This window comes from Zingiber officinale, chromosome 7B, assembly GCF_018446385.1.
Source record: "Zingiber officinale cultivar Zhangliang chromosome 7B, Zo_v1.1, whole genome shotgun sequence".
Lineage (NCBI taxonomy): Eukaryota > Viridiplantae > Streptophyta > Magnoliopsida > Zingiberales > Zingiberaceae > Zingiber > Zingiber officinale.
Window position 1 is genome coordinate 75,049,814 of NC_055999.1, and position 25,464 is coordinate 75,075,277.

General features: G+C 39.8%; 1 protein-coding gene across 1 annotated transcript; it reads left to right on the forward strand.

The window, feature by feature from the left end:
- The first annotated feature begins 11,506 nt into the window (after positions 1–11,506).
- On the forward strand, positions 11,507–12,258 carry LOC122003835 (non-specific lipid-transfer protein 1-like). The gene is made up of 2 exons (XM_042558832.1): positions 11,507–11,884; positions 12,052–12,258. The coding sequence occupies exons 1-2, from the start codon at positions 11,541–11,543 to the stop codon at positions 12,059–12,061; spliced, it is 354 nt and encodes a 117-aa protein (XP_042414766.1). The 5' UTR covers positions 11,507–11,540; the 3' UTR covers positions 12,062–12,258.
- The last annotated feature ends 13,206 nt before the right edge of the window (positions 12,259–25,464 follow it).

Sequence of the window (25,464 nt, forward strand, 5' to 3'; positions counted from 1 at the left end):
TTAAATGAAATTTATAATAAAGTGCCTTTTGAATTTATTCTATTTTATTAATACTTCCAAAACTTGATTGCTTATACCACCCCAATTTACAAAATAAATATATTTATAAAATACTTTCGGGCATTAGCTAATTTTATGAAAACAAATATTTAATATTCTAAGACTTCTCTATCGGACATATAGATTATTCACATAATCCGATAATTCAATAAATTATTCACATAATATGATAATTCAATAAAACGTTAGTGATCAAAAATTAAAAAAAGGAGTCCATGACAAAACCCTTCAACATTCAAGTCAGTACATTTTTCGATGAGTGGACGAAGAAGAAGAAGAACAATAGAGTAAGGTTTAGATGTTGGATTTTGCGTACCTCACTAACGAAGAGAATCCCCCCTTTATATACCACCTCCCATAACCTCTATAATCGTAAGGTGGCCTTTTGCATCAGAGTTTGTTAGATGATGGAAAAAAATATAATTTAGGTGTTCCACAATGATAGTTCGAGAAATCTTTTTTCTATCCACAGATGTACCTCTTTTGTCATTTATGCTTCGTGTCATTATTAAGGTGGTTAAGAGAATATGCTGTCGTGATCAACTACATATAAGAGACATAATAACCTTTGAAGAAGGTTTTAAAGGTATATTCCCCGACAAATTTTGTTAAGTTGTTATAATGTTATTTATTGTTTGTCTACTGAATATATCTCGTCCGATCCATAAGGTCGGCTGTATTGCTTGTCATTGTATCAATATGCTCTATCATATATTAAATACTTCCAAGATATGTTCAGAGACTAATATAGTACACATAATATGTCAAAGATCTATTCAAAAAGTCATATGATACATCGTGTATATTAGAACTTTATTTTAGGGATAATATGATATCAAATAACTTAAACTTGGTCGACCTTTGCCTGACCGACTATATATGTAGATTTTATAATCTAAATGCATGATAGACGAATTAATTAAATGCGGTAAAAACTTACAGCGATCTCCCGCAGATCTGCAATCGGCAATGACGAAACTTGCTATCGGAAGAGCGATCACAGGATCGGAAAGCCCTCCGCAATTCCACAAACCAAATCCCGCCGCTTTGGATGTTCTCCTCTGACTCTCGTCGCACGATCGCGATTTTTCACCCTGAGCCTTGGACGGACCCCCTTTATATAGGGAAATACCCTAGGGGCATAATGGACATTTCCATTATGTGTAGTGGGGAACATGGGCCACGTTCCCCACTATCCCCATTTCTAACATCTCCCACTCGTCCAAGATAAGTCACTAAGACTAGTTCATTCAGGTAAGTCACAAAGACTTAATAAGTCACATAGACTATTAGAGAGTTTGGTCACATAGACCATATGAGAACATCCAATCCATACTTAGAGAAAATGGTTCGTGCGACAACAAGCACACTGAGCGATAGTTGCTAAGAAGATTGTTACACCTTGACTTAGCCGCTCGTTGAGCAATCAATGCTAATAAAGTTGTTACACTTTGCTTAGCTGCTCAAATAAATTAGAGACACACTCTTCATGGCACATAGCCTCTTTCCTGGTGGCACATAGCCTTTATCCAGAATCCATCCAATCTTCAAGTGACACACAGCCATTATCTTGAAGATATCCATGTCTTGCTATTTACCCAGATTAAATAATTTTCGTTTACATCGATATGAACATCTCTAATCCCTTATAATGACCATTATGTCATGAGCATGTTCCATATCCAATATTCACATTCATTTCTATACATAGTAAAATGGGTCGACCAGTGAATAACAACAAAAGATGTAAATCTATTTAATCTTCCTTTTTAGCTAGAATCAATTCATTTTAATCAGTCGCTTTCCTAGTTATGCTCCATAGACCGAATCATCCATAGCCATAGGATACACGCTAAAGTAGCAGACACTGATTAAAACTTCAAGGAGACAGCTAAATAGTCACTAAGGCAAAAAATTGAGATTAACATATAATCTCAAATGTCTCACATAGTAGAGAAACAGGGATTCATTCTCCTACTACCTTTATTGTCGCAATAGCACATGTGGTATGAATCACATGCTACGATGTTATTCTCTTTACTAAAAAGAGTGCATGTTGTCTTCAAATTTAACATCGTACAGATTTCGATCTAGACATACCTAACGTCTAATCCTGAATTCAACATATGAATTCTAATCTGGCTTTCAACAAGTTCAGTAAATGGTGGGTTCATTTACTTCGATCATTATTTACACATAAATGATCTCATCTTGACACAATTATCAAGACGACCTCAACTTATGAATCTGTCTCTAATTTCATAATTTCAGCTACGTAAGCTGTTTCATAAGTAACGGTCTTACCCCTATTTGTACTTAACAAACAGAGATGATTGTCCATGTGAGTGGATCAATCTCCACCTGCCAACATGCTCACCGAGATCTTACATGAATGTAACAAATACAACATATACACTGAATAAATTATGGCAAATGACACAATCATAACACAAAGTCTGATTGTTATTTCAATATTGTTACATTCTACGAAGTCCCAAAGACTTTACATGTTCTTTAAATGACTCTTTAGTCATTGGCTTAGTAAAAGGATCTGCAAGCATAACACGTGTAGGGACATACTCAAGAATGACTTTTCTTTTAGCCACAATATCCCTTACAAAATTATATTTAATTTCTATATGCTTGCCTTTGCTATGATATTTGGGATCCTTGGAAAAAGCTATTGCAGCTTGACTGTCACAGTAGACAGTTACTGGACTCCCACTATCCTCAGCAATTTTCAGATGCTTCAGAAACCTTCTCAACCAGACTGCTTCTTGCACAGCTTCCATAGTCGACAAAGCTACACAAGCTTGTTTCTTGCTGTTCCAGGAGATGGCGCCACCATTCAACAAGAATGCATAGCCTGATATGGATTTTCTATCATCTAGGTCTCCAGCCCAATCTGCATCTGAATAACCTTTCAGACTCATATCCGATCCTTGAAAACAGAGACAATAATCTGTTGTCGCCTTCAGATATCTGAATATCCTTTTTACTGCCTTCCAGTGTCTCGGTCCTGGGTTTGACTGGAAGCGACTGACCAAGCCCACAACATAGCTGATATCGGGACGTGTACACAACATAGTGTACATCAAACTACCAATAGCACTGGCATATGGTTTTTTATTCATCTCAGCTATTTCCTCTGGAGTTTTAGGACACATACTCTTGCTCAACACAGTACCTTTCACAATAGGTGTATGTTCTATGTTGCAATTAGACATGCTGAAATGATGTAACATCTTATTTATATAAGACTCTTGTGACATACCCAAAAGTCTTTTAGGACGATCTCTTATGATCTTCACCCCTAAGATGTATTCAGCTTCTCCCATATCTGTTGTATCAAATTGTGATGACAGCCATTGCTTGACTTCATTCACATATCCTAAGTTATTTCCAGCTATCAGCATATCATCAACATATAATAATAAAATGACATATTTTCCTTTTTCCCTTTTCAGGAAAACACAATGATCCTCATTGATCATCTCGAAACCATAAGATAAAACGACTTCGTTAAATCTTATGTTCCATTGTCTTGACGCTTGCTTTAGCCCATATATAGACTTTCTAAGTCTACATACTTTTTGCTCTTGGCCTTCAGCAATGAAACCTTCTGGTTGAACCATATAGATTTCTTCGTCAAGATCACCGTTAAGGAAAGCGGTTTTTACATCCATTTGATGTAATTCTAAATCATAATGTGCCACAAAGGCCAAAATAACTCTTATTGATACAAATTTCACTACGGGAGAAAATGTCTCTTCAAAGTCAATACCCTCCATTTGGGTATATCCTTTTGCAACTAAACGAGCTTTGTATCTGTTAATCGATCCATCTGCTTTCCTCTTTATTTTGAGAATCCATTTATTCCCAATAGCCCTTCGGCCCGGAGGAAGATCGACTAAGTCCCAAACATGATTTTGAATCATGGACTCCATCTCTTCAACCATTGCAGCTTTCCATTTTTCTCTAACTCTACATCCCAATGCTTCCTCAATGGATTGAGGCTCGTCGTCATCAATTGGAAGTGTAACCAATGCCTCATTCTCAATATCAAACCTCTTCTTAGGTTTGATCTTACGAACACTTCTCCGTAAGTTGGGCTGTTGAGAAGTCAACTCATGACTCGGCATATCACTCCCACTCGGTTGACTAGACTCAGGTATCCCTTTTGACACCTCTCTTGTTGATAATATCTCATCCTCCTCAAATAGAGGAACATTTTTATCAACATCACCTCTGATTGGGAACTCTGTTTCGAGAAAAGTCGCATCTCTCGAGTCTATTTCAGAGATGGTTCCATCTTGTTGCTCACCTATGAAAACATAACCTTTGGAGGTCTCATGATATCTTATAAAGATACATTTCTTACCTCTAGGCCCCAATTTTCCATACTTGTGAGAACTATCATGAACATAAGCAGCTGACCCCCAGGGTCTCAGATTACACAAATCTGGTTTTCTGCCTGTCCAACGTTCATATGGGGTAGATGGAACTGACTTTGAAGGCACTTTGTTAAGTATATAGGCTGCAGTTAATAATGCATCTCCCCAATAGGAAATTGGCAAATTAGCTTGCGCCATCATAGACCTAACCATTTCAAGAAGAGTCCTATTTCTTCTTTCAGCTACCCCATTTTGCTGTGGAGTTCCAGGGATTGTCAACTGTCTAATAATCCCTCTATCATTACATATTGTCTTGAACATATCAGACAAATACTCCCACCGTGCGTAAAGTCTTAACTTTACGTTCCGTTTGATTTTCAACTTCGTTCATATAACGAATGAAGCAATCTAATGCTTCGGATTTGTGAGAAATCAAATACACATGACCGAACCTAGAGAAATCATCAATAAATGTAATGAAATAGGAAGCTCCATGTCTAACCTTCACATTCATTGGACCACAAATGTCCGAATGAATTAACTGCAATGTTGATTCAGATCTAATAGCCTTACCAAATGGTTTCCTAGTTGCTTTTCCAGCAAGACAATGCTCACATATAGACAATTGAATCTTAGCTCGAGTGCCCAATAGACCCTCTTTAGCTAATCGATTCATACGTTCTTGTCCTATGTGTCCTAATCTAGCATGCCAAACCTCATCAGTTATATCTGCATCACTAGTTAAAGCAATGTTTGAAAAACAACCATCAATAGCATAATTGACATCTGGTTCTACATCAAGAACCATAAAACCATTTGTTAAAAAACCATATCCGATTGACACTGAGTCAATCTTAAGTTCAACAGACCGACTGTAAAAATTAATACAATACCCTAAATCAAGAAGACACGTAACGGAAACAAGATTCCGTCGAATTTCAGGAGCATACAGACATCATGTAGAAATAAAACTCTACCACCACGTAGGTTGAGTTTGCAAGTGCCGACTCCTTTGACTTCAACTCTTGCATTATTTCCCACATAGATCCACTTGTTGCCAGCTGGTACCCGACGGTACTCAACAAATGTAACTCGTTCCCGAGCTACATGGTTGGTTGCTCCCGAATCTATAATCCACAAAGGATAAGAATCAGCTAACAACACTGAACTAGCAACAAAATGCTCTTGAAAAGAAGACACACTTGGATTTACCTTTTTCGGCTCAGTGCACTCCCGAGCAAAATGGCCCTTTTTGCCACAATTAAAACAAGTCAACTTGTTTTTAGGTTTCTTTCCAGTCTTCTTGACTATCTTCTTGATTGGGCCTTGTCCCACACTAACAGCTTCCCTCTTCTTTCCCTTCCCTTTCTTGAACCATTTCTTCTTGGATCCATATGATCCTGCAGAACCTACAGCCACATAGGCTTGTCCAGAAATCCTTGCGGATTCAACTCTCTCCGCCTCCAATTCTACATGGCGTGAGACATCGGTGAAAGTCTTGATACTCTCACCGTGAGTTAAGGTCTGCTTCATGGTCTCCCAAGAATCTGGAAGTGAACGAATAACTGCTTGAACCTGTTGTTCATCAGTCAACTCATGACCAGCAGTTCTAAGCTCCCGAATCATGTTCGACATCTCCCTGAGGTGTTGAACCATTGATATATTCGGACGCTTTTTGTAGCTGTCAAATTTAATTGTCAGCTGTCGAAGCTTGCTCAGACTTACTCCACTGTATTTTTCTTTAAGGGCAACCCAGACTTCATGAGCCGTAAGATATGACTCATATTCGAAAACTAGGTCGTCTACCATTGAACTAATCAATATACCCTTTGCAGTGGAGTCCTTTTTCTTCCATGCCTTATAGGCATCAAGATCTCGTCTGTGTTGTGCAGTGGGACCATCTACAGGTACTTCCATAACCTGATTTACAGCCTCTAGAACTTCTTGTTCCTCAAGTACATATTGTATCTTGAGGTGCCAGATCTTGTAGTTATCCCTATTAAGTTTCTCACTTTTGTTGAGTTCAGCTATTATGTTTTTGGTTGCCATAATCTATCATAAATAAACAAATTATTTAGTATTCAGTGTATATCATATGTATGCAATTTATGATTGACTTAATATTACTTTGAGTTGGTTTACAAAATCAAGTGACAACTATGTTTTCACTCATCATCCGTATGACCAATCAAATTAATATTAATCAATTCTATTACATACATCCCAACAAATGAACTAATCATTTATAATATCATGAATTCATTAATTAAATGAACTAATCATTTAATATATCATGTTTTTTTAATTAAATGAACTAATCATTTAATACATCATGAACTAATCATGCATCATGTCAAGCAAACAGCATAAATAAATGAACATATCATTAATATAAAATTATGCTGCAAATTGTTAACATATAACCAACTGACATGAATGAAATGGACTAACTATTGTTCATACAAAACGACAATAAAAATAACAGAACTCTAATAAACTAGATAGGCAACTACCACTCCCACTAGGACAGACACTAGTGCAGTGGCTAATATAATCCCTCTCAGCCTGGACTCATTTGGGGTAATCCCAGGCAAGACAGCTTCAAGACTCTCTATTGGATCCACAATTGGATCCTCTTCTGGTTTCTCCTCGATCATTTCCGGGTCCTCTTCGAACTCTTCCGGATCCTCTTCAGTCATATGATGAAGCAGCTCCTCACATAATACAGAATATGTGACGCGTCCTTGATGACGTCCCCAAATATAGTCTGCTATCATCCTAGGATTTTCTGGCAATGATTGCATCAAGGCCCAAATCCTATAACTGTCCAAGACTGGAAACTCTTCTCGCTCAAGTTTCCAAAACAGATCATCAAGCCGTCCAATGTGTCCGTCGACTCCATAAGTAGAGTTATACTCTATCTCCTGAATCTCCTCCCTGAGCTGATTTCGTCGCACTTCGCGACGAGTCAATGTGGTAATCGTCCGTGCCATCTGAAAAATTGAAAATAAATAAGTCAGTACAAAACCGACTAACCAGGACAAAACCGGCTTATTTCAATTTATACAGGCATAGTACCAACATAATAAATCAAGAAAAATAAATCTTCTCGATTTTAGGAGTTCAAGTCGACAATTAGAACTAATCTAATTGGTCAAACCCATTGGATCGGTTGATTAGGGATCCAGATCCTAAGCTCAGTCCTTTGTCCTTAATTAGAACTAATCTAATTGGACAGGGATTTTTGTACCTATGTTCTGCTACTTTTTCTCTAAGTCCATTTCTACCAATTTCAGACCTATTGATCAAACTCAGGTCCGTTTGATCAAACCAATGTCCATTGGTTTAAGTCCGATCAATTAGAACAAATCTAATTGTTATGATCAAATCTGACCCATTAGAACAAATCTGGTCATTTGATCATATTTGGTCCAAGCCCAATTACTTAACCCAAATTAACTTCGGGTTTGGATCAAATTGGTTCAATTAAACCAACTAATGATTTAAATCTGAACCAGATCTAAGTGGACCAAAATTACTCTGGATCATTTATCATTAATGATGAAATTAATTGAACTCAATTTTCAATTAATTAACGAGCGAGCAAAATTAATGCTACAGTAGGCATTATTTGGCAAAAGATATATTTTAATTAAAAAACATAAATATATTATGTTTCTTAATTGTAAATGCATGCAGATTTATAATGTAACGTTACTATTTTTTTTTAAATGTATTTAATTCTTCACAGCATGCATTAAACGGATAAAAATTCAGTTTATACCGTGAACTCTAAAAAATTATCTTCTGCAACTCCACGTTCTATACCGCCTCCGCTCGTTTCTTCGCCACGAACCCACGCCGCACATCATCTCACAGCGACGAACGCTGGTTGCCACACACCGCCTCCCCTTTTGTGCAGAAATTGCAAGAGGCAGCCTCGAATACGCCGCCGGCCAATACACAGAGACAAACTCCATGAGTGTTCATTCGAGGCCTTTTTAACGGCCGTTGATTACGGCTGCTTTTGATGCCGGCGACTGTGGCAGATTGCAACATGGACGCAATCTTGCTCGGCTACGGCAAAACTAGACGGAGACTGACTCCATTCAGGGCAGCGATTATTATCGCTGATCACGACTTAATTGTGATTTCGTCCAACAAATAGAATGAACAGAACTAAGTCATAATTTTGATTCAACGCAGAGGTAAGGTTTTAGGATTTATCATGCATTTAGAACGAACTACGCGCTCTGATACCAATGTAGATTTTATAATCTAAATGCATGATAGACGAATTAATTAAATGCGGTAAAAACTTACAGCGATCTCCCGCAGATCTGCAATCGGCAATGACGAAACTTGCTATCGGAAGAGCGATCACAGGATCGGAAAGCCCTCCGCAATTCCACAAACCAAATCCCGCCGCTTTGGATGTTCTCCTCTGACTCTCGTCGCACGATCGCGATTTTTCACCCTGAGCCTTGGACGGACCCCCTTTATATAGGGAAATACCCTAGGGGCATAATGGACATTTCCATTATGTGTAGTGGGGAACATGGGCCACGTTCCCCACTATCCCCATTTCTAACAATATATGCAGAGTTTCTTAAGGATGAGTGTCTTTAAGCCCACCCAATTTTTGCCCAACCGGGCGAACACCTAAAGCCTTATGCTCAACCGACCTTTATTCGGCTGATCTATATAAAGAGGTTTATGAGGTTAGGTGTCTTTAAGCCTACCCGGTCTTTGTCCGGCCGGGCTTACATAGAGAGACTTATGTTCGATCAACCTTTATTCGACCTATCTAGTATAAAGAGGTTTATGAGGTTAAGTGTGTTTAAGCTTGCCCGGTCTTTGCCTGGCTAGGCTTACGTAAAGAGCCTTATGTTTGACTAACCTTTATCCGATTGATCTAGTATAAAAAGGTTTATGAGACTAAGTGTCTTTAAGCCTTCCCGATCTTTGTCCAGCTTGGCATACATAGAGAGCCTTATGTTCGACCGACCTTTATCTTGTCGATCTAGTATAAAGAGATTTATGAGGCTAGATGTCTTTAAGCCCGCCCGATCTCTGTTAGGTCGGGCTTACATAGAGAGTCGTATGTTCGACCGACCTTTATCCGACCGATCTAGTATAAAGAGGTTTATGAGGCTAAGTGTCTTTAAGTCTGCCCAGTCTTTGCCCGGCGAGCATAGACAAAGAGCCTTATATTCAATCGACCTTTATTTGGGCTCGCGAGTATAAATAATTTTAGAGCCCGATCGGCCATTTCTCTGGCCGAGCTCTCTTGAACCCGACTGACCATTTACTAACCAAGCATATTATTTCTTTATTTTCAACATAAAGTCCTAGAGTCCTTATATCTAATCGGCTTTGTAACCGGTCAGCCTTATCCGAGTGTCCTGCTTTAGGGCCATGCGGGCAGGACCCAAGAACTTTAAGGCTAAACGATCAACAGAACCAAGTGCAGAATGCTCCTTTTACCCTAACTTGACCGCTACATCACCTTGACTTTAACCTCCATATCATCTTCTAGATTTGCTCGATATAACCTGTATCACTAGTCTCCCCTTCAAGTCTAGTCGAAAGAGGTGTAAGCGACTGACTTGACTCAAGTCCTATTTTTGCCCACTCGTCTTCTTACTTTGGTCATTTGACAGTTCGTGCTTGCACAGACATGAACTTAAATAAATATACTAATTACTTAGATAGAAGAGAAAGGATCAAAGGGGGAATCAGCAGAGGCAAGAGGAAGGTAACACGAGAAGAAAAGGAGAGGGCTTGAGGCTTTGTATGCGTGGGAGGAGAAGGGAAGAGGTTGGCGTCGAGTTGGGGAAGCCGAAGAGCTCGGCGTCGCAAGAGCGGAACGACGTCGGGAGAAAGGGGATGGCGCGGGTGAGGGGTTCGGCGATGGGAGAAGAAAAGAAAAGGAAAAAAGGAAAAAAAAAATAAAACTTTTCCTCGTTTAAGTGGGTAGCTTAAATATGCTTTCGTCCCAAAATTTTGGAAGAAAATTAATTTGTCACGGATCATAAATTTTTTAAAATATTATTTTCGTCGCCAATTCTGCAACAAAAATAATATTCGTCATAAAAGTTATTTTTTCGCAAAGTTAGCTATGACAATTTTAGGACAAATATTATTTTTGTTACAGAATTGGCGACGAATTTGGCAATGAATTTTTAATTCATTGCCAATTTTGTCACATATTTCATCCCAAATTTTGCGTCAATTTTGTGATTAATATTATTTTGTTGCAAAATTGGCGATAAAATTATTGTTTGTCGTCAAATTCATCCCCAAATTCGTCGTCAAGTTGGCAAATTTTCGTCCCAAAAATTTTTATTGTGAATTTTTTTTTATAAATTCATCCTAGAAAATTATCTTTTTTTATGTGTAGTGTCGATGCATAAAATCTTAGGTAAGGCTAATATTTGACTTTTGTCTTTCTTTTACTATTTTAAAGATTTTCCTCACCTAGCCAATACTAGTTTTAGATAGCAGCACTTAAAGATCTCACATTAAAATCCAATAAGACATGTTGTATTAATTTTTTCACTTATAAAGATGTCTGTAAAGGGATATATATATCGATTAATATTGTTTGATGTGTATAATTGAGTCAACTAAAACTTCATTCGAGGTGAATCATACTAACCTAAAGACTAAAGTGGATTGAACTTTAATTCAAAATAAGCCCATTTGGCTAAGAAAAATTATACTCTCTCTTAAATGAACCTTATATATATTTGGTGGAGCTAGGGCCTTTATTCTCTTATTCATTTGATGTCTTCATATGTAATTATTCATTTAAAAACACATTAGATCCATTAATTATATTTTATATTAATAATAATAATATTAAACTTATTCATAAAAGTATTCCCAGGAATATAAAGGAAATTAGTTTGGATACATTATTATTATCGATCGAATTTACTCTCAACTACCAACTACTCCATATATCATTAATGCAATTAAGACATTCTATTTCAATTTATCACTATAAAACACCCTCCCTGCTCCCATTCCCCTACACACCACACCACAAACTCGGACGACTCCCTCTCCCGTTCTTAATCGATGGCTCGATCCCTTGCCTTGGTGGTGGTGCTCGTGTTCATCGCCCTCCTGGCAGGGTTCCAAGCCGACGCCGCAGTCACCTGTGGCCAAGTGGCCTCTGACCTGCGGCCGTGCATTCCCTACGTGACCGGTCAGGTGTCGGCGCTGCCTCCAGCCTGCTGTAACGGGGTGAAGGGCCTGAATAGCGCCGCGCAAACCACCGCCGACCGCCGTGCGGCGTGCAATTGCATCCGCTCACAGGCATCTGGAATCTCCGGCCTCCAGCCCAACCGCCTTTCCGGGCTCCCCGGCAGCTGCGGCGTCCACCTCCCATTCCCCATTAGTGCCTCCACTGATTGCTCCAGGTCATTAAGATAACTATATATATTTTCTAAACCTATAATACTAATCGTCATCATTATATATATAATATATTATATTATATTATCAAGTCGTGTTATATTCTAACTATTTGACGGTCAACTTTTACTAATCGTCATCATATGTTATGTTTGTGAATTTGATCGTGCAGTGTGAGCTGATGGACGGGACCGTGTGGACCAGATACTAGCCGAGTTATAGAGAGATGTATCGAATAAAATGGGAGGTCGAGATTTACACTTGTGATACTCCCATCGCCTCTATAGCTTCGATCGATCGATGCCGAGGCTTGTTATCGTTCTATATATCATCGTCTTATTACGTCTATTGAGATATTCTAATATATATTTCTCGCTCATATCGTGTGAAATTCCCGTATACTTTTAGTAAATAGACATCCTCTTTCATACATCTAATGTGATACGGACATACTCGATCGTGATTATATTCATTTGATTTTAACTTTTTCTTCTTTTTTAATTAAAATATATACTCTTAATTTTCGAACTCTAATCCTTTATTATTATTATTATTATTATTATTATTATTATTATTATTATTATTATTATTATTATTATTATCTTTAGAAAATATTAGTAGAATATGGGAAAAATAAAATATCGGAATCAATTGATGATTAAACTTAATTTATTGCTTGTTAATAACTCTTTTTCATTGCTTTTATTTTTTTAAAAAAAAATTATTTAATTTTTTTACATAAGCCTGAGTAGTTGTTAATTAATGTTTCAAATTAAATAGACAGCACATGATATTCATGGAAAGAATTGAAATATTTTCTTTTTAAGTTAAATAAATTAAGCATAAAATTCTCGAATAGAATATCGAGGCTGGGTTTAAAGCTAGTTTGCAACTATGATTATAGCAATTGGATGAGAAAGACTGCCATAATTAGTACGTATGTGCTAGCTTGCTCCATATTTAAATTATGATATTCATTGAAATCTCCAAATTATTGAGATAGAGATCCATGTTGAACTGAAAGAATTATCCTGGTCTTATACTGAAACACTAACCGACAAGATTAGAAGACACATAAGCATATGATATCAAATGCATAGATATATAAACATTAAAACACTTAACAATATTTTTTTCCAAATTTTTTGTATAAAAATAAGAAGTAATCCTAAAATTATCAAACACCACTTCAAATCCCCGGCAATGGCACCAAAATTTGATACGCGCTCTCGAGTGTTGTACTACGAGAGCTTATCAAATTATAATTAAAGTTACCGAACCCCTCTACACTAAAGTAGTATAGAAATGATTCTGATCGTCTCACAAGGAATATAATGATAGGATGATATCTTCAGGATTGATTATTGCTTTAAATTTTTAACATAAAAATGGAGAGATTGGTTTGAGTTCTAAACTATGATATGAAATAACAAAACAAGTATGAAACTAAACCTAACGAACAAAAGATCAATGCAAGTATGAAAATCTAGTCTAACTTAAACTATGGTTGCAAGGAAATTAAAGTAACATAAAGTAAGCATTGAATGAAATCTAGAGCATTAAAGAAATCTAATTTAACCTAATTACATCCAAACGAAGAACAGAACTTATAGAAATTAAAAGAGACAAGACAAGAAAAGAAAAAATTAACCAAAATAAAGTGCGCAAATTTAAACCAAACTATTGGAAGAAGCATTTTGTCGAACACCTTATGAGCATGAATCAAAATAACATGAGTACGTGCTTTGAAACATGGGAGAACAGCTTAAGTACAGAAACATTAAACAATCAACCACGCAAATCAACATATCAACCATTGAAGAAGAAGCTTGCTATCCAGATCTATGTGAAGAAGTAAGAACTGTCGATAAAGAAGCTTCCGCTCATCTAACCTGAAGAGGGATGCTCGAAGATGGTAGATGGTGGCCAGATCTGAACAAGGATGAACTGAGGCCAATAGTGGCTGATCGGAGAAGCTCAGAGGTGGCCAGAGGTGCGGATGAAACTAATCCTCCTCCTCTAATCACGAAGAGGAAGCTTGCGGTGGTATCGGGTGTCGAAGGGAAGATGCACCTGTATGAGTCGATGGCGTCGGCGAATGGCATGAGATCGAGACCAAGAAGGGATGGCGGCGTAGATTGAGATGGAGAGGAAGATGGTCGGGCAACGGCGGTGGAGTGGAGGTGGACCGTCAGCCCCTTTGGTGGAGTGGATGACGAAGCCAGAAGAAGTGGCGTGCGACATTTTTTTTAGCGTAGAAACCCAGTGAAGAGATGTCCACTGTGCTTCTTGAGTTTTATCTCCCAGATCCGATCTGACAGCCTTGATCAATTCAGATCTGATGGAGCGGCTGAGATCAAATATGATTGAACGGTAGAGATCAACTAGAGCCTGTTGATTGGTTAGGATGTCTGGATCAAGATGAGCAGCTCAGATCATCCCAGATCTACACAGATTAACCAAAATCAATCAGATCTTGATGAACGGCTAGAATTAATCAGATCTAAATCTTTTATTTAATTTCCTTTAGATTTGATCCAATGACTCAAATTTCTTCAGATTGGACTTCTCCTTGACTCAAGTCTTGAGATTCAATTTGGTTCAACTTGAGCTCAATCCCTAGAAAATAAAAGTACATGATTATAAATAGAAATTCATAAAAATATGAAGAATTATAACAAAACCCATAATATGAATCCAACTCAATAAACATGATAAGAATCCATAATTAATCATATGAAAGAAATAAAATATGGAAATTAAGGGCAGGAATAATGCATCAAAATGCTAGTTATCAGTATTCTCTATGCCTAATAGTAGCCCAGCTTGATAGTCTACTTCCTTTTTCAACTTGACCATCTTTGTGCTCGTGTTGGAAGTAGAGAGTTCCAATTCCTCCACCCATTCCTTCATAATTTTGTTATCTCTCTCTAAGTCCACCACTAGATAGCTTAAATTTAACTCGATGGCATAAAAATGAAAATAATGGTATTGAGAATGTTATTAGAAAGATATTACCCATTTAAAGAAGTAATATCACAAACCTACCATGGTTGTAGTCTGAGCATACTCATCATCACATTCAAAAATAGAGAGGTCCCTCAATCATCTCCTCATGCTTGCCCAAGCCTCAGCCAATGATCCTTGTAACTTCACTACCCCATAAGAAGGGAAAGTAGAAATCATCCATATTGGGATAGCAAACCACAAGTGAAATTAAATTGGCAGTCTCGGTTGAGAGGACAATTCGGCCAGGAAGAAGAGACGCTCGGGGTAAGGTCTATTGGTAGTGTTGAGCGGGTGGAAGATGGTGCCACTATGTTTCTCCTGTCGGCAAGAGAATTCTCACGGAGGATTAGGGCTGGTTGGTCAGGTCGATCGAGTAGACGTATAAGGCACAGAAGAACAACTGGTTGGCCTTGAGTAGAATAAAGAAATAATTATCCCTCCACTCAGTACCTTGAAGAGGCATCGTGGTAAAAATAGTAGTTCTAGGACAGGCATAAAAATGGAATAGACCATCAACTATTTATCGAGGGTAAAATTTATAAAGAAAAGATTGGGGGGTTAGAGGTGTTAGTTAGAGCCCTAGAGCCAATCATATGATGATCGTTGTATGGACTCGATGTATCATATTCCTATATATATTTATAAAGACATTTCTTTATGGTTATTATACTTACTTGTATTGGTGCCAAATAACTAAGTATAATAGCGTCCTTGAGTAGAAGGTTCTTATCTATATCAATCGATTAGTTGAATTGATAGTGAGATGATATAGAGAACACTACTCTTAATCATTCCTAGTCAAGTATTAACATTCAGGGACAATGTCAATGTGATGAGACTAGCATGTAAGTCAACTAGATGACTTGATCTCACAAGTCATGGATATAAAGATATCAAGTTGACACATGAGTATGCATTGGAGAATGTATACTGAATGACCTGCCATGAGAAAGTATCATGGATCGTTATATGAGTATCATTTACTTTCTCATGTGACTAATAGTATGACTATCAGTCCTTGGACCTGAAGTCACCATGGTTCCCTACATAAGGAGTTGCATACTTTGGCTTCGTCAAACGTCACCCATAACTGGGTGGACTATAAAGGTGATTACTGGGTATGTAACAAATTATGCGGAGGGATATGAGTGATGTAGATGGGATCTATCCCTCCGATATGACGGGAGTGACATCATGATTCTTGATAGAGCGAGACCACTAAGTGCATAGTCATGTCCAAATGAGTCAATATGAGATATTGAGCTCATTTGTTTAGAGTGAGTCTACTTGGAGTTCAAGATATAAAATGATTAGAGGATGGCATGGTCTATGCCTCATTTGATCAATTTAGATGTCAATGATAGAAGGACATTGTCATATATTGTAAGAGTCACAATTAGTAGTCACAAAGGTGATGTTGGACCTCAACATTCTTGTTACTTGGGTAGTAATGATGTGTTGCTAGATACCGCTCATTACTTATTCTTCTAAATGAGTTTAGGAGCATTGCCAACGTTACAAGAACCTATAGGGTCACACACAAAGGGCAATTATATGGAGAATAATTTCATATGATGGACCAAGAGGATTAGGTTCATGTGATGAACCAAATTGGATTAAGAGTAATCCAAATTAGACTAATTGAGTTGGACTTAATTTGATTCATGTGTTGAATGAGTCTAATTTAGATTATGACTCATTGAATCAATTTAATTCAATGAATAGGGATTCATTAAATCAAATTGACTTGAACCAATGGTTAGATTTGATCAACCATGGGAGATAAATGAGTCAAGTTTGACTTGACTTGAGAGGGAAAATGAAGGGTCAAGTTTGAGTTGACCAAATGCCACTTCATTGTGACATGGCATGGGGGCCGACCAATGATGATGGTCCACATCATCAAGGCTACATCAAGTGTGTGCCACCTCATGAGGGAGACCAAGAGTCATGACTTTTGGTATTACATGGAGGTTTAAAAGCCTCTAAAAGTGGTCGACCACTTAATTGTGTGCATTAAGCATTTTTGTGTGCTAATTGAAGTCATCTTCTTCCTCCTCTCTTCTCTACTCTCCCTCTCATCCTCCATTGCCGTGACCACCAAGAGTACTAGCACACTCTAAGTGGTTTCTTCTCCACCTTTTGTCCGTGTGGATACTTGTAGAGGAGTGTTCACTTGACACTATACGAGATCCGACATCTTTTTGGATGAGCGGGATAAGCGAAGGGCTTCGCTACAAAGGTATACTCTCTTTTCATGTAGATCTAAGGTAGATCTTCCGACCCTTCCAGTACCCGAAGTCATCTCCAGTGAATAGCGGGAGGCGGGCTGTACTGTAGCATTCTTGAAGGGCCATTTTAGATCAACTATATAAAAATAAACAGCAAGAAAATCCCAGGACTTGGTCCTGGATTAGTAGTGCGGGAAGAAGAAAATAGAACACGAACTCGGGTGGTGTTGCACCAACCTAAAGCAGAAACCGATTCGAGAAAAGAATTAAAATGTAGCTATAAAGCTAAATTCTAATTGACTCCGAAAAATCTGAAAATACCACGAAAAATTATTTTGAATGGTGGTTGCACCGATTCAAAATGACCCCGCTCTGATACCAATTGATGGATCAAAAGCGCTAGAGGGGGGGGGGGTGAATAGCGCTCGTGGCTATTTTAGCGATTTACGAAAATCGTTCGAGTAAGTAACGCAGCGGAAATGAAAAGTAAAGTAAATACAAAGACACAATTGATTTACTTCGTTCGGAGCCTATTTCGACTCTTACTCGAAGGCCCACGGTCCTTGACCGCTTTCGGTGGGCAACAACTATATAGCGCAAATCTTTACAAGTGAATAAGTACAAGTAAGTGCAGTAAACGAAACTATACCAACGAAAAAGAGAATAGAGAACTTTGGATTGATTCGTTGGAGTAGCAGAGCGTTGTTGAGGCGTTTAGCAGTAGCACACGGAAGAGCAGAGTTTTCTGTTCGAAGTTGATGATCTGAGCTGCACCTCGAGGCCTCTTTTTATAGCTCTGTAAGGTCTGATCCAGATCCCCAAGTCTCAGGATCAGATTTGACCCGAAGCGGATCGGTCGACCGATCCTTATGTTCGGTCGATCGATCAGATGATCTCCACCGCATCTCATCTGTCGATCCGTCGCTCCGCTTCGATCTGGTCAAACTTTATCCCTGCGTTCGGTCGACCGATCCCAAGGTTCGGTCGACCGATTAGTCTCCTCTGACCCGCACACCTCGGCTTGATCCAGTCGACACCTATCCCAGGTTCGGTCGACCGATCCCTAGTCGAACCCGGTCCAGCTTCTGGAGATCTGATGTGGTAGCTTGGAGGTTCGGTCGACCGATCCCAATGTTCGGTCGACCGATCCTGGTCAGTTCTAACCCTGCATAAAACTGTTAGTTACCTGCAAAACAGAGTTAGAACACAAAAAGATAACACGATAAATAAAATTGTCAGTCATCGGACTGACCGGGTCTAACTTCAAGTTTCCGACCGGAAACCCTAGGTCGACCCGACGCTTACTGTTCCCTCTACGGGGAGCGCGTCCTCACCTACTCCACTCAGGAGATTTTACCTTTTGCCAGTGCGATCCTCCAGATCGACTGAACTTTTGCTCAGCGTCCGATGCTTCCGGTCTTCATGCTGGATGTCCGGTCCTCGACCCATCCAGTCTTCTACCCGGTTCGCGACACCAGGATTTTAACCTAGGGTTACCAGCCCTAGGATTTTTGCCCGAAGCGCCGACCCGCCAAGACTTCCCGCATAGGGTTACCACCCCCTATGACCTAGGGTTGCCGCTCCCTAGGGTTTTCCTTTTGCCTAACCGCAGCTAGGACTTTTCCCCACCTAGGGTTACCACCCCCTAGAGTTTTCACCTTGCCTAACCGCAGCTAGGACTTTCCTGAAACACTTAGTCATACACATTAGATAAAAATCAAACTTAACTTTGAATCTCTTTGCCATTATCAAAACTAAGGTTCGATCGTCGGATGCTTCCCGCACCAACACGAAGAAGGAGAGATAGGAGGCTTTGTTTCTAGCATCCCTTGGAGCTTGGTGGTGGTGGCCGAACCTCATTTTCTCTTGGAGTTCTTGTGGTGGCCGAAACTTGCTTGGAAAAGAAGGAAGCTTGGGTGGTTCTCGTCTCGGTAGATCGTCGCCCACACGACGTCCGAGATAAAAAGAGGAATATGATAGAAGATCAAGAGGTTGTTGCTTACAAAGAAAGGTATAACTAGTAATTCTATTCCGCATCATACTAGTTTTCTTTGTATAGATTTTTAAATACCAAACATAAGAGGCATATGATTCTAGGTTTTGAATTTGTGATTCAAGTTTGTGTTCTTTTATTTTATTTTTTTTATTTTGTGATTTGATTGTTCCTTTTGGTTAAACCTAGGGTTACTATAAGGAAATTAAATATTAAATTTCGTTGAAAGTCTTTGTCTAGGAAGTGGTGGATGCTCCCATACCCAAGAAGGCCTAGTGCCTCGCCATATTTAACCTGGAAGTCAATCTCTGAAATTAATATTTAATTGAATTTGTAACATGGGTGGATTTGAATCAATAATGTTAAGTATCGTTTGCGATCCAAGTCTAAACCTCTAAGAACAGATAAGTTAAATTTGAAATCAATAATGTTAAGTTCCGTTTGTGATTCATAATTTAATTTCTAAAGAACACAATAGGTTGTTAGGAATTGTTCTAGACTTGTACAAAATTTTTGTATAGGGAAACCGGTACGATATTCCGAGTATCAACCAACAAGAAGTGAATAGGATATGTTATCTATGTAGCTAATTGGTTGACTATGAGCATATGTGGTGACAGTATGGGTTGGGTGCCCCAGGATAAGCTCCGGGGAGGACCCTTCCAAATTTGACTGTTAATTTATTAATGTTAGCTTTGGCTAAATGACTGCATGTTCTCTAGGAGGTACCTCTAGGTTCATGGGATTGTTGACTGACTCTAATTGTGGTTACCGGATATGTGACATATTCACCCTATTAGCTACGTAGGATCACTTGTGCATGTTATATCTCTCTTTCTTATATCGTAATTGGGTTATGTTTTGTTTTCTTTATTTGACTTCTAGTTGCTAATCTACTACTTCATGGATGTCCTGTTAGACATTTTGGGTTGTGCTTGCTTGGTCGTAGACTTGATGTGCGTAGATCTTGTGATCATTTATGCATGTTTGGACGCACATCTACTTGTATTTCATAGCATATTCTATGTTTATTGCACCATATTTCTTTATAATGTCATACTTACATTATATTTGTTCAGAAATATGCTCTTTGCTTGTTTTCTTGTTGACAAGACGTTATTTGGAGCGAAAATGGAGCAAAAGTGCACACAGGAACTTAGGCCGTGCAAGGCCACACGGCCGTGTGGCCATGAGCATGTTCCGGCCGTGCCAAATGGCATGGCCGTGCTTGCAATCCAGAGATGAAGAGGGCCTTGGCTGTGCCGAGTGGGACGGTCGTGCCAATCAACCCGTGGCCAAGCAGCACACGACCGTGCCAAATGGCACAGCCATGCCAACATTTCAGAGGGGAGGAAGGCCACGGCTGTGTGAATTCACACGGCCGTGTGACCTCGGTAGAGACGAAGAAGGCCACGGCCGTGTGACCCCACACGACCGTGTGACCCCACACGACCGTGTGACCCCACACGACCGTGTGACTCCACACAGCCGTGTGACCCCACACGGCCGTGTGACTCAATCCGAGAGGAAGCCGTGTGAGGCCATGTGGATTCCACATGGTCGTGCGATGAAGAACACGGGCTGTGCCACGCCAAAACATAGTTGTGCTGAATTCTGGGCAGATTGCAGACCGATCGTAATTCAGCCATAACTTTGTGCTCCGTTAGATTTTCGGGCTGTTCTTTATATCAAAACGTATCTGACTTCAAGATCTACAACTTTGCTTCAGATCCAACATAGAGAAAGAATTTTTTCCCATGCTAAATGGCACGTCCGTGCCTCCCAACCGCGGGTTCAACTGGACCTCTGCCCAAACTGTAGACCAAACTTCAAACTGCAATAACTTTCGGCTCGGTTTGAACCAGGGCTCGATCCAAGTATCAGATTTAAGATAATTTCAAGGGCTAAAAATTTAGTTCAGGGTGAATCACAAGAAAACATGGTTTAATGGGTGAAAAACCTGATTTACCGGACGCTTGTAATCCGGATTTTCCTGGGCAGCGTAGAGGAGGTATAAAAGGGTCAAGAACCCTATTCTTTGATCATCTTTGGTTCGGGGACTTCGTCCCTCTCCTTGGGAAATGATTTTATCCTTTGGGGGAAACCCTAGAGCTTCATCCACCACTGTCTCTCGATGTTCCGTCCATCTCCAGAGAAAGGGGGCATCTCCAAGACATCAGAAACCTCGGCAAGCATCGCTTCTTCCCTTCCTTCTTATATCAAGGGTTGTAAGTATGTTCTTCTTTATGTTTTGGGGTTGTTCTTCCCCCACAATGGAGTAGACATCCTCTTCTAGGATTAGAGAGTATTTGTAATGCGATGGAGATGTAGAACTATGTAGATTCACTTTGTTTCTATATGATGACTTGTTAATGTCTTGTTCATGCTTGTGTGAGATGTTTATGTTTCTATTCTTTGATTGATTGATGTGGAGGATTGTTGATCCCGCAAAGGGGATACCTTAGAGCGTATTGACCAAGGTACCCTAGTGACAGGGGTAACCCTTTCCGGGCGTCTAAGACGTTCCCTCAAAAGGAGAGACAATCCCTTAGGAACTGCTACTCTTGTAAAGAGAGTGTTCTAGATCATATACCCGAGGGGCCCTAGTGACAAGGGTAACCCGTTCACGGACGTCTAGGACATTCTCTTGAAAGGAGAGGCAATTCCTCCATAAGGAAGTAGGTAACCATACTCAACCTCTACCCTTATCCTTATTGTTCTTTATTAGATATGTATCCCAGTGATCTACCGAGGCGCCCTTGTAACAGAGGGGTTAACCGTTACAGGATTTCACAGGGATCATCTCTACGTGATACTTAGGGATACTGGTCAATCTAACTTCTTGCAAGAGCATTGACATAGATGATAGAAACTAAACAATCTATGTAGTATCTCCTAGTATTATAATGAAACCGAAATCCTAGAATCCATATCCCAAAGCTCATTCCCTCCAAGATCGATTCTATCTCTTCTCTCTCTTCTCACTTTCCTCTTCTCTCTCTCTTACTCTCCTTTCTCACCAATCTTAGGTTTGTCTAGATAACTTACTTTGCGATATCTTTAGTGGTTAATCAACAATCCTTGTGGATTCGATATTTTTATTATTGACGACGAAACCGTACACTTGCAGTTGCGTAACAAGACTCATGATATCTACATTACAAGTGAGGATGATTCTCAGGATATGACGGAAGGCCCTCGAACAGAGTAGACGAGGAGGCGGGATGGATGCATGATACTGTCCGCTGTCCAAGAGTGCAGAGCATATTGGATTCATCACAAGGGACTTTGTTTCTTTATTTTATAAGAGGGGAATGTTATGGGAATTACTGTTCTTATTCGGTAAACCTTTAGTGATATGGTCATTTCTATTGGTTATGATAGTTTCCTTGTTGGTACTGCATTATGATTGTTCGAATAATATTGATGAGAGAGTAGTAACAAAAAAACTTGAGAGGTAGTCGCGGGATATTTCAGTTGGTATCAGAGCATACTCCTAAGGGACAGCATGCGCAAGCCATCTCGTTAGGAACTCGACTACTTCAGCCAGCAAGTTTGTAAGATTTACATTATTATAGTTCATTATTTAATATGATAACATAGTCATACTATGATTGACATACTGATATGTATTTATGAGGCACGAATGAGATTAAACCGGAAATGTACAGGTTATGACTGGTCGAAGGAACAACGATGAGATTGGTGGTCAGAACAACCAGTTCCTAGAGGGACTTACAACACTTCTACGGGAGCATAATCGGATTCATGGGGAGCAGATTCAGTAACTATTTCAGGCTAGGGAATAGGAGAGCATACCTAGACGTCCTACCCCCAGTGCACACCCGGTCTACAAGCAATTTCGAGAACTTGGACCAACGGAGTTTAAGGGCACCACGGATCTGATCGTTGCAGAAGTATGGATTCAATCTCTGAAGATGATATACGACTTCATGCAGCTTACAAATGTGGACAAGGTCAGGTGCACGATATTTATGCTGTGAAATGATGCACGAGTATGGTGGGAAGGTGCACGGTTGACAGTTGATGTGGCTACATTGACATGGGCTAATTTCAAGGAGGTGTTCTACGGGAAATACTTCACTGCTGACAACAGAACTCGACTGGCAAGGGAGTTCTTGGAACTGTGCCAGGGAGATTTGATGGTGGGTGAGTATGTCAGGAGGTTCAAGAGGGGACGCTACTTTGTACCCATGATTGCCAGCCAACCGGTCGAGGAGCTGAAGCACTTTACAGAGGGATTGAGAGCTTCCATTTGCCATGATGTCAGACTAAGTCGGGTCACCACCTTCAAGGAGGTAGTTGACCAAGCACTGATGTCTGAAAGGGACAGAAACGACATGATCAAGGAAGCCCGAAACAAAAGATTAAGTTATCAGGGAAGGGATCAACAAGAGTCGGGCAAGAAGAAGTCATTTTCTAGCCAGCATCAGGGCAAGCAACTGCCTAAACAGACACAGCCACGTCAGTAATTTCTGAAATCACAGCCAGCTGAAGGTACTGCTTCCAAGGTTGAGAACAAAGTTCGATGCCTCAAGTACGAGAAGATTCATGCTGGACAGTGTCTGATGGGTACCGATGTTTGCTATATGTGTAAGAAGACAAGGCATTTTGCTAGGGGTTGTCCTCAGCTCAAGGAGCCAACCAAAGGAAGGGTATTTGCCATGACTCAACAGCAGGTGGATCTAGACACGGCTATTATCACAAGTATGATTCTTGTTGCCAGTATACCTGCTCATGCATTAATAGACTCTGGTGCCACCCATTCATTTATATCTGCGGCTTACATTGCAAAATTGTGAATTACACCTGAACGAATGATTAAGGGATATAGTGTTTCTTTGCCTTCTGTTGAGGAATTACACAGTAACAGGGTGGTAAGAAACTGTCAGATGATGAAGCAAAATCATATCATGGGTGCAGAACTTATTGTGTTGGATATGGTGGAATTTGATATAATCCTCGGAATGGACTGGCTGACTCAGCACGAGGCAGTCATCGATTGCAAACAACGGACCGTTAGGTTGAAGCTACCTACCGAGGAATTCTTCATTTTTCATGCAGTACCAAGACTGACCTTTCCTCACATGATTTCAATGTGTAAAGCTCGACGAATGCTAAAAAAGGGGTGTGAGGGCCTCTTAGTTAATATCACGGTTAAATCAGAGACTCGGCGACCAAGTTTGGAGGAAGTGGAGGTAGTACGAGACTTTCTAGAAGTGTTTCCAGAGGATGTTGCAGGGCTACCCCCGATTCGGGAGGTGGAGTTCGGAATAGAATTGGTACCGGGAACTACACTGGTGTCAAAAGCACCATATCGACTGGCGCCAACCGAAATGAAGGAATTGAAGGAGCAGTTGTAGGAATTACTGGATAAGGGATTTATTCGACCAAGCGTATCATCATGGGGAGCATCGGTGTTGTTTGTACGTAAGAAAGATGGGACTATGCGTCTATGCATCGATTACAGGGAGATGAATCGAGTTATAATTAAGAACAAGTATCCATTGCCCAGGATCGATGACCTGTTCGACCAATTACAAGGAGCAACAATGTTTTCAAAAATTGACTTGAGATCAGGATATCATCATATGAAGGTGAAGGAGAAGGATGTGCACAAAACAGCATTCAAAACCCGATACGAGCACTACGAGTTCTTGGTTATGCCATTTGGACTTACTAATGCCCCAGCAGCATTCATGGATTTGATGAATCGGGTCTTTCGCTCTTACTTGGACCAGTTCATTATTGTCTTCATTGATGATATACTAATTTGCTCTCGAAGCCGCCAAGAGCATCGTATGCATTTAACCACGGTGCTCCAGACATTGAAGGATCATCGGTTGTACGCAAAATTTAGCAAGTGTGACTTTTGGTTGAATCAAATACCATTTTTAGGGCACATTATCTGAGGGAAAGGGATAGAAGTGGATCCGATCCGGCCAAGGTTGAGGCAATCCGGAATTGGGGTACACCAAAGAATGCTACCGAGATTCAGAGTTTCTTGGGGTTGGCAGGCTATTATCGGAGGTTCATCCAAAACTTTTCCCGGATTGCTCTGCCTCTGACCTCGCTAACTAAGAAGGGGGTAAGATATGAGTGGACAGACCAGTGCAAGAAAAGTTTTGAGGAGCTGAAAGAAAGATTGACGACATCACCAGTGCTTAAGATACCGGATGGTTCTGGACAATTTGTGGTCTACACCGACGCCTCCAAAACTGGATTAGGGGCTGTGTTGATGCCAAATGGAAAGGTTATTGCATATGCCTCACGTCAGTTGAAGGGGCATGAGTAGAATTACCCTACACATGATCTGGATTAGTGGGAGTCA

Excerpts from the sequence above, each read along its gene's own strand:
- LOC122003835 (XM_042558832.1), top strand. The coding sequence starts at position 11,541 with ATGGCTCGATCCCTTGCCTTGGTGGTGGTGCTCGTGTTCATCGCCCTC.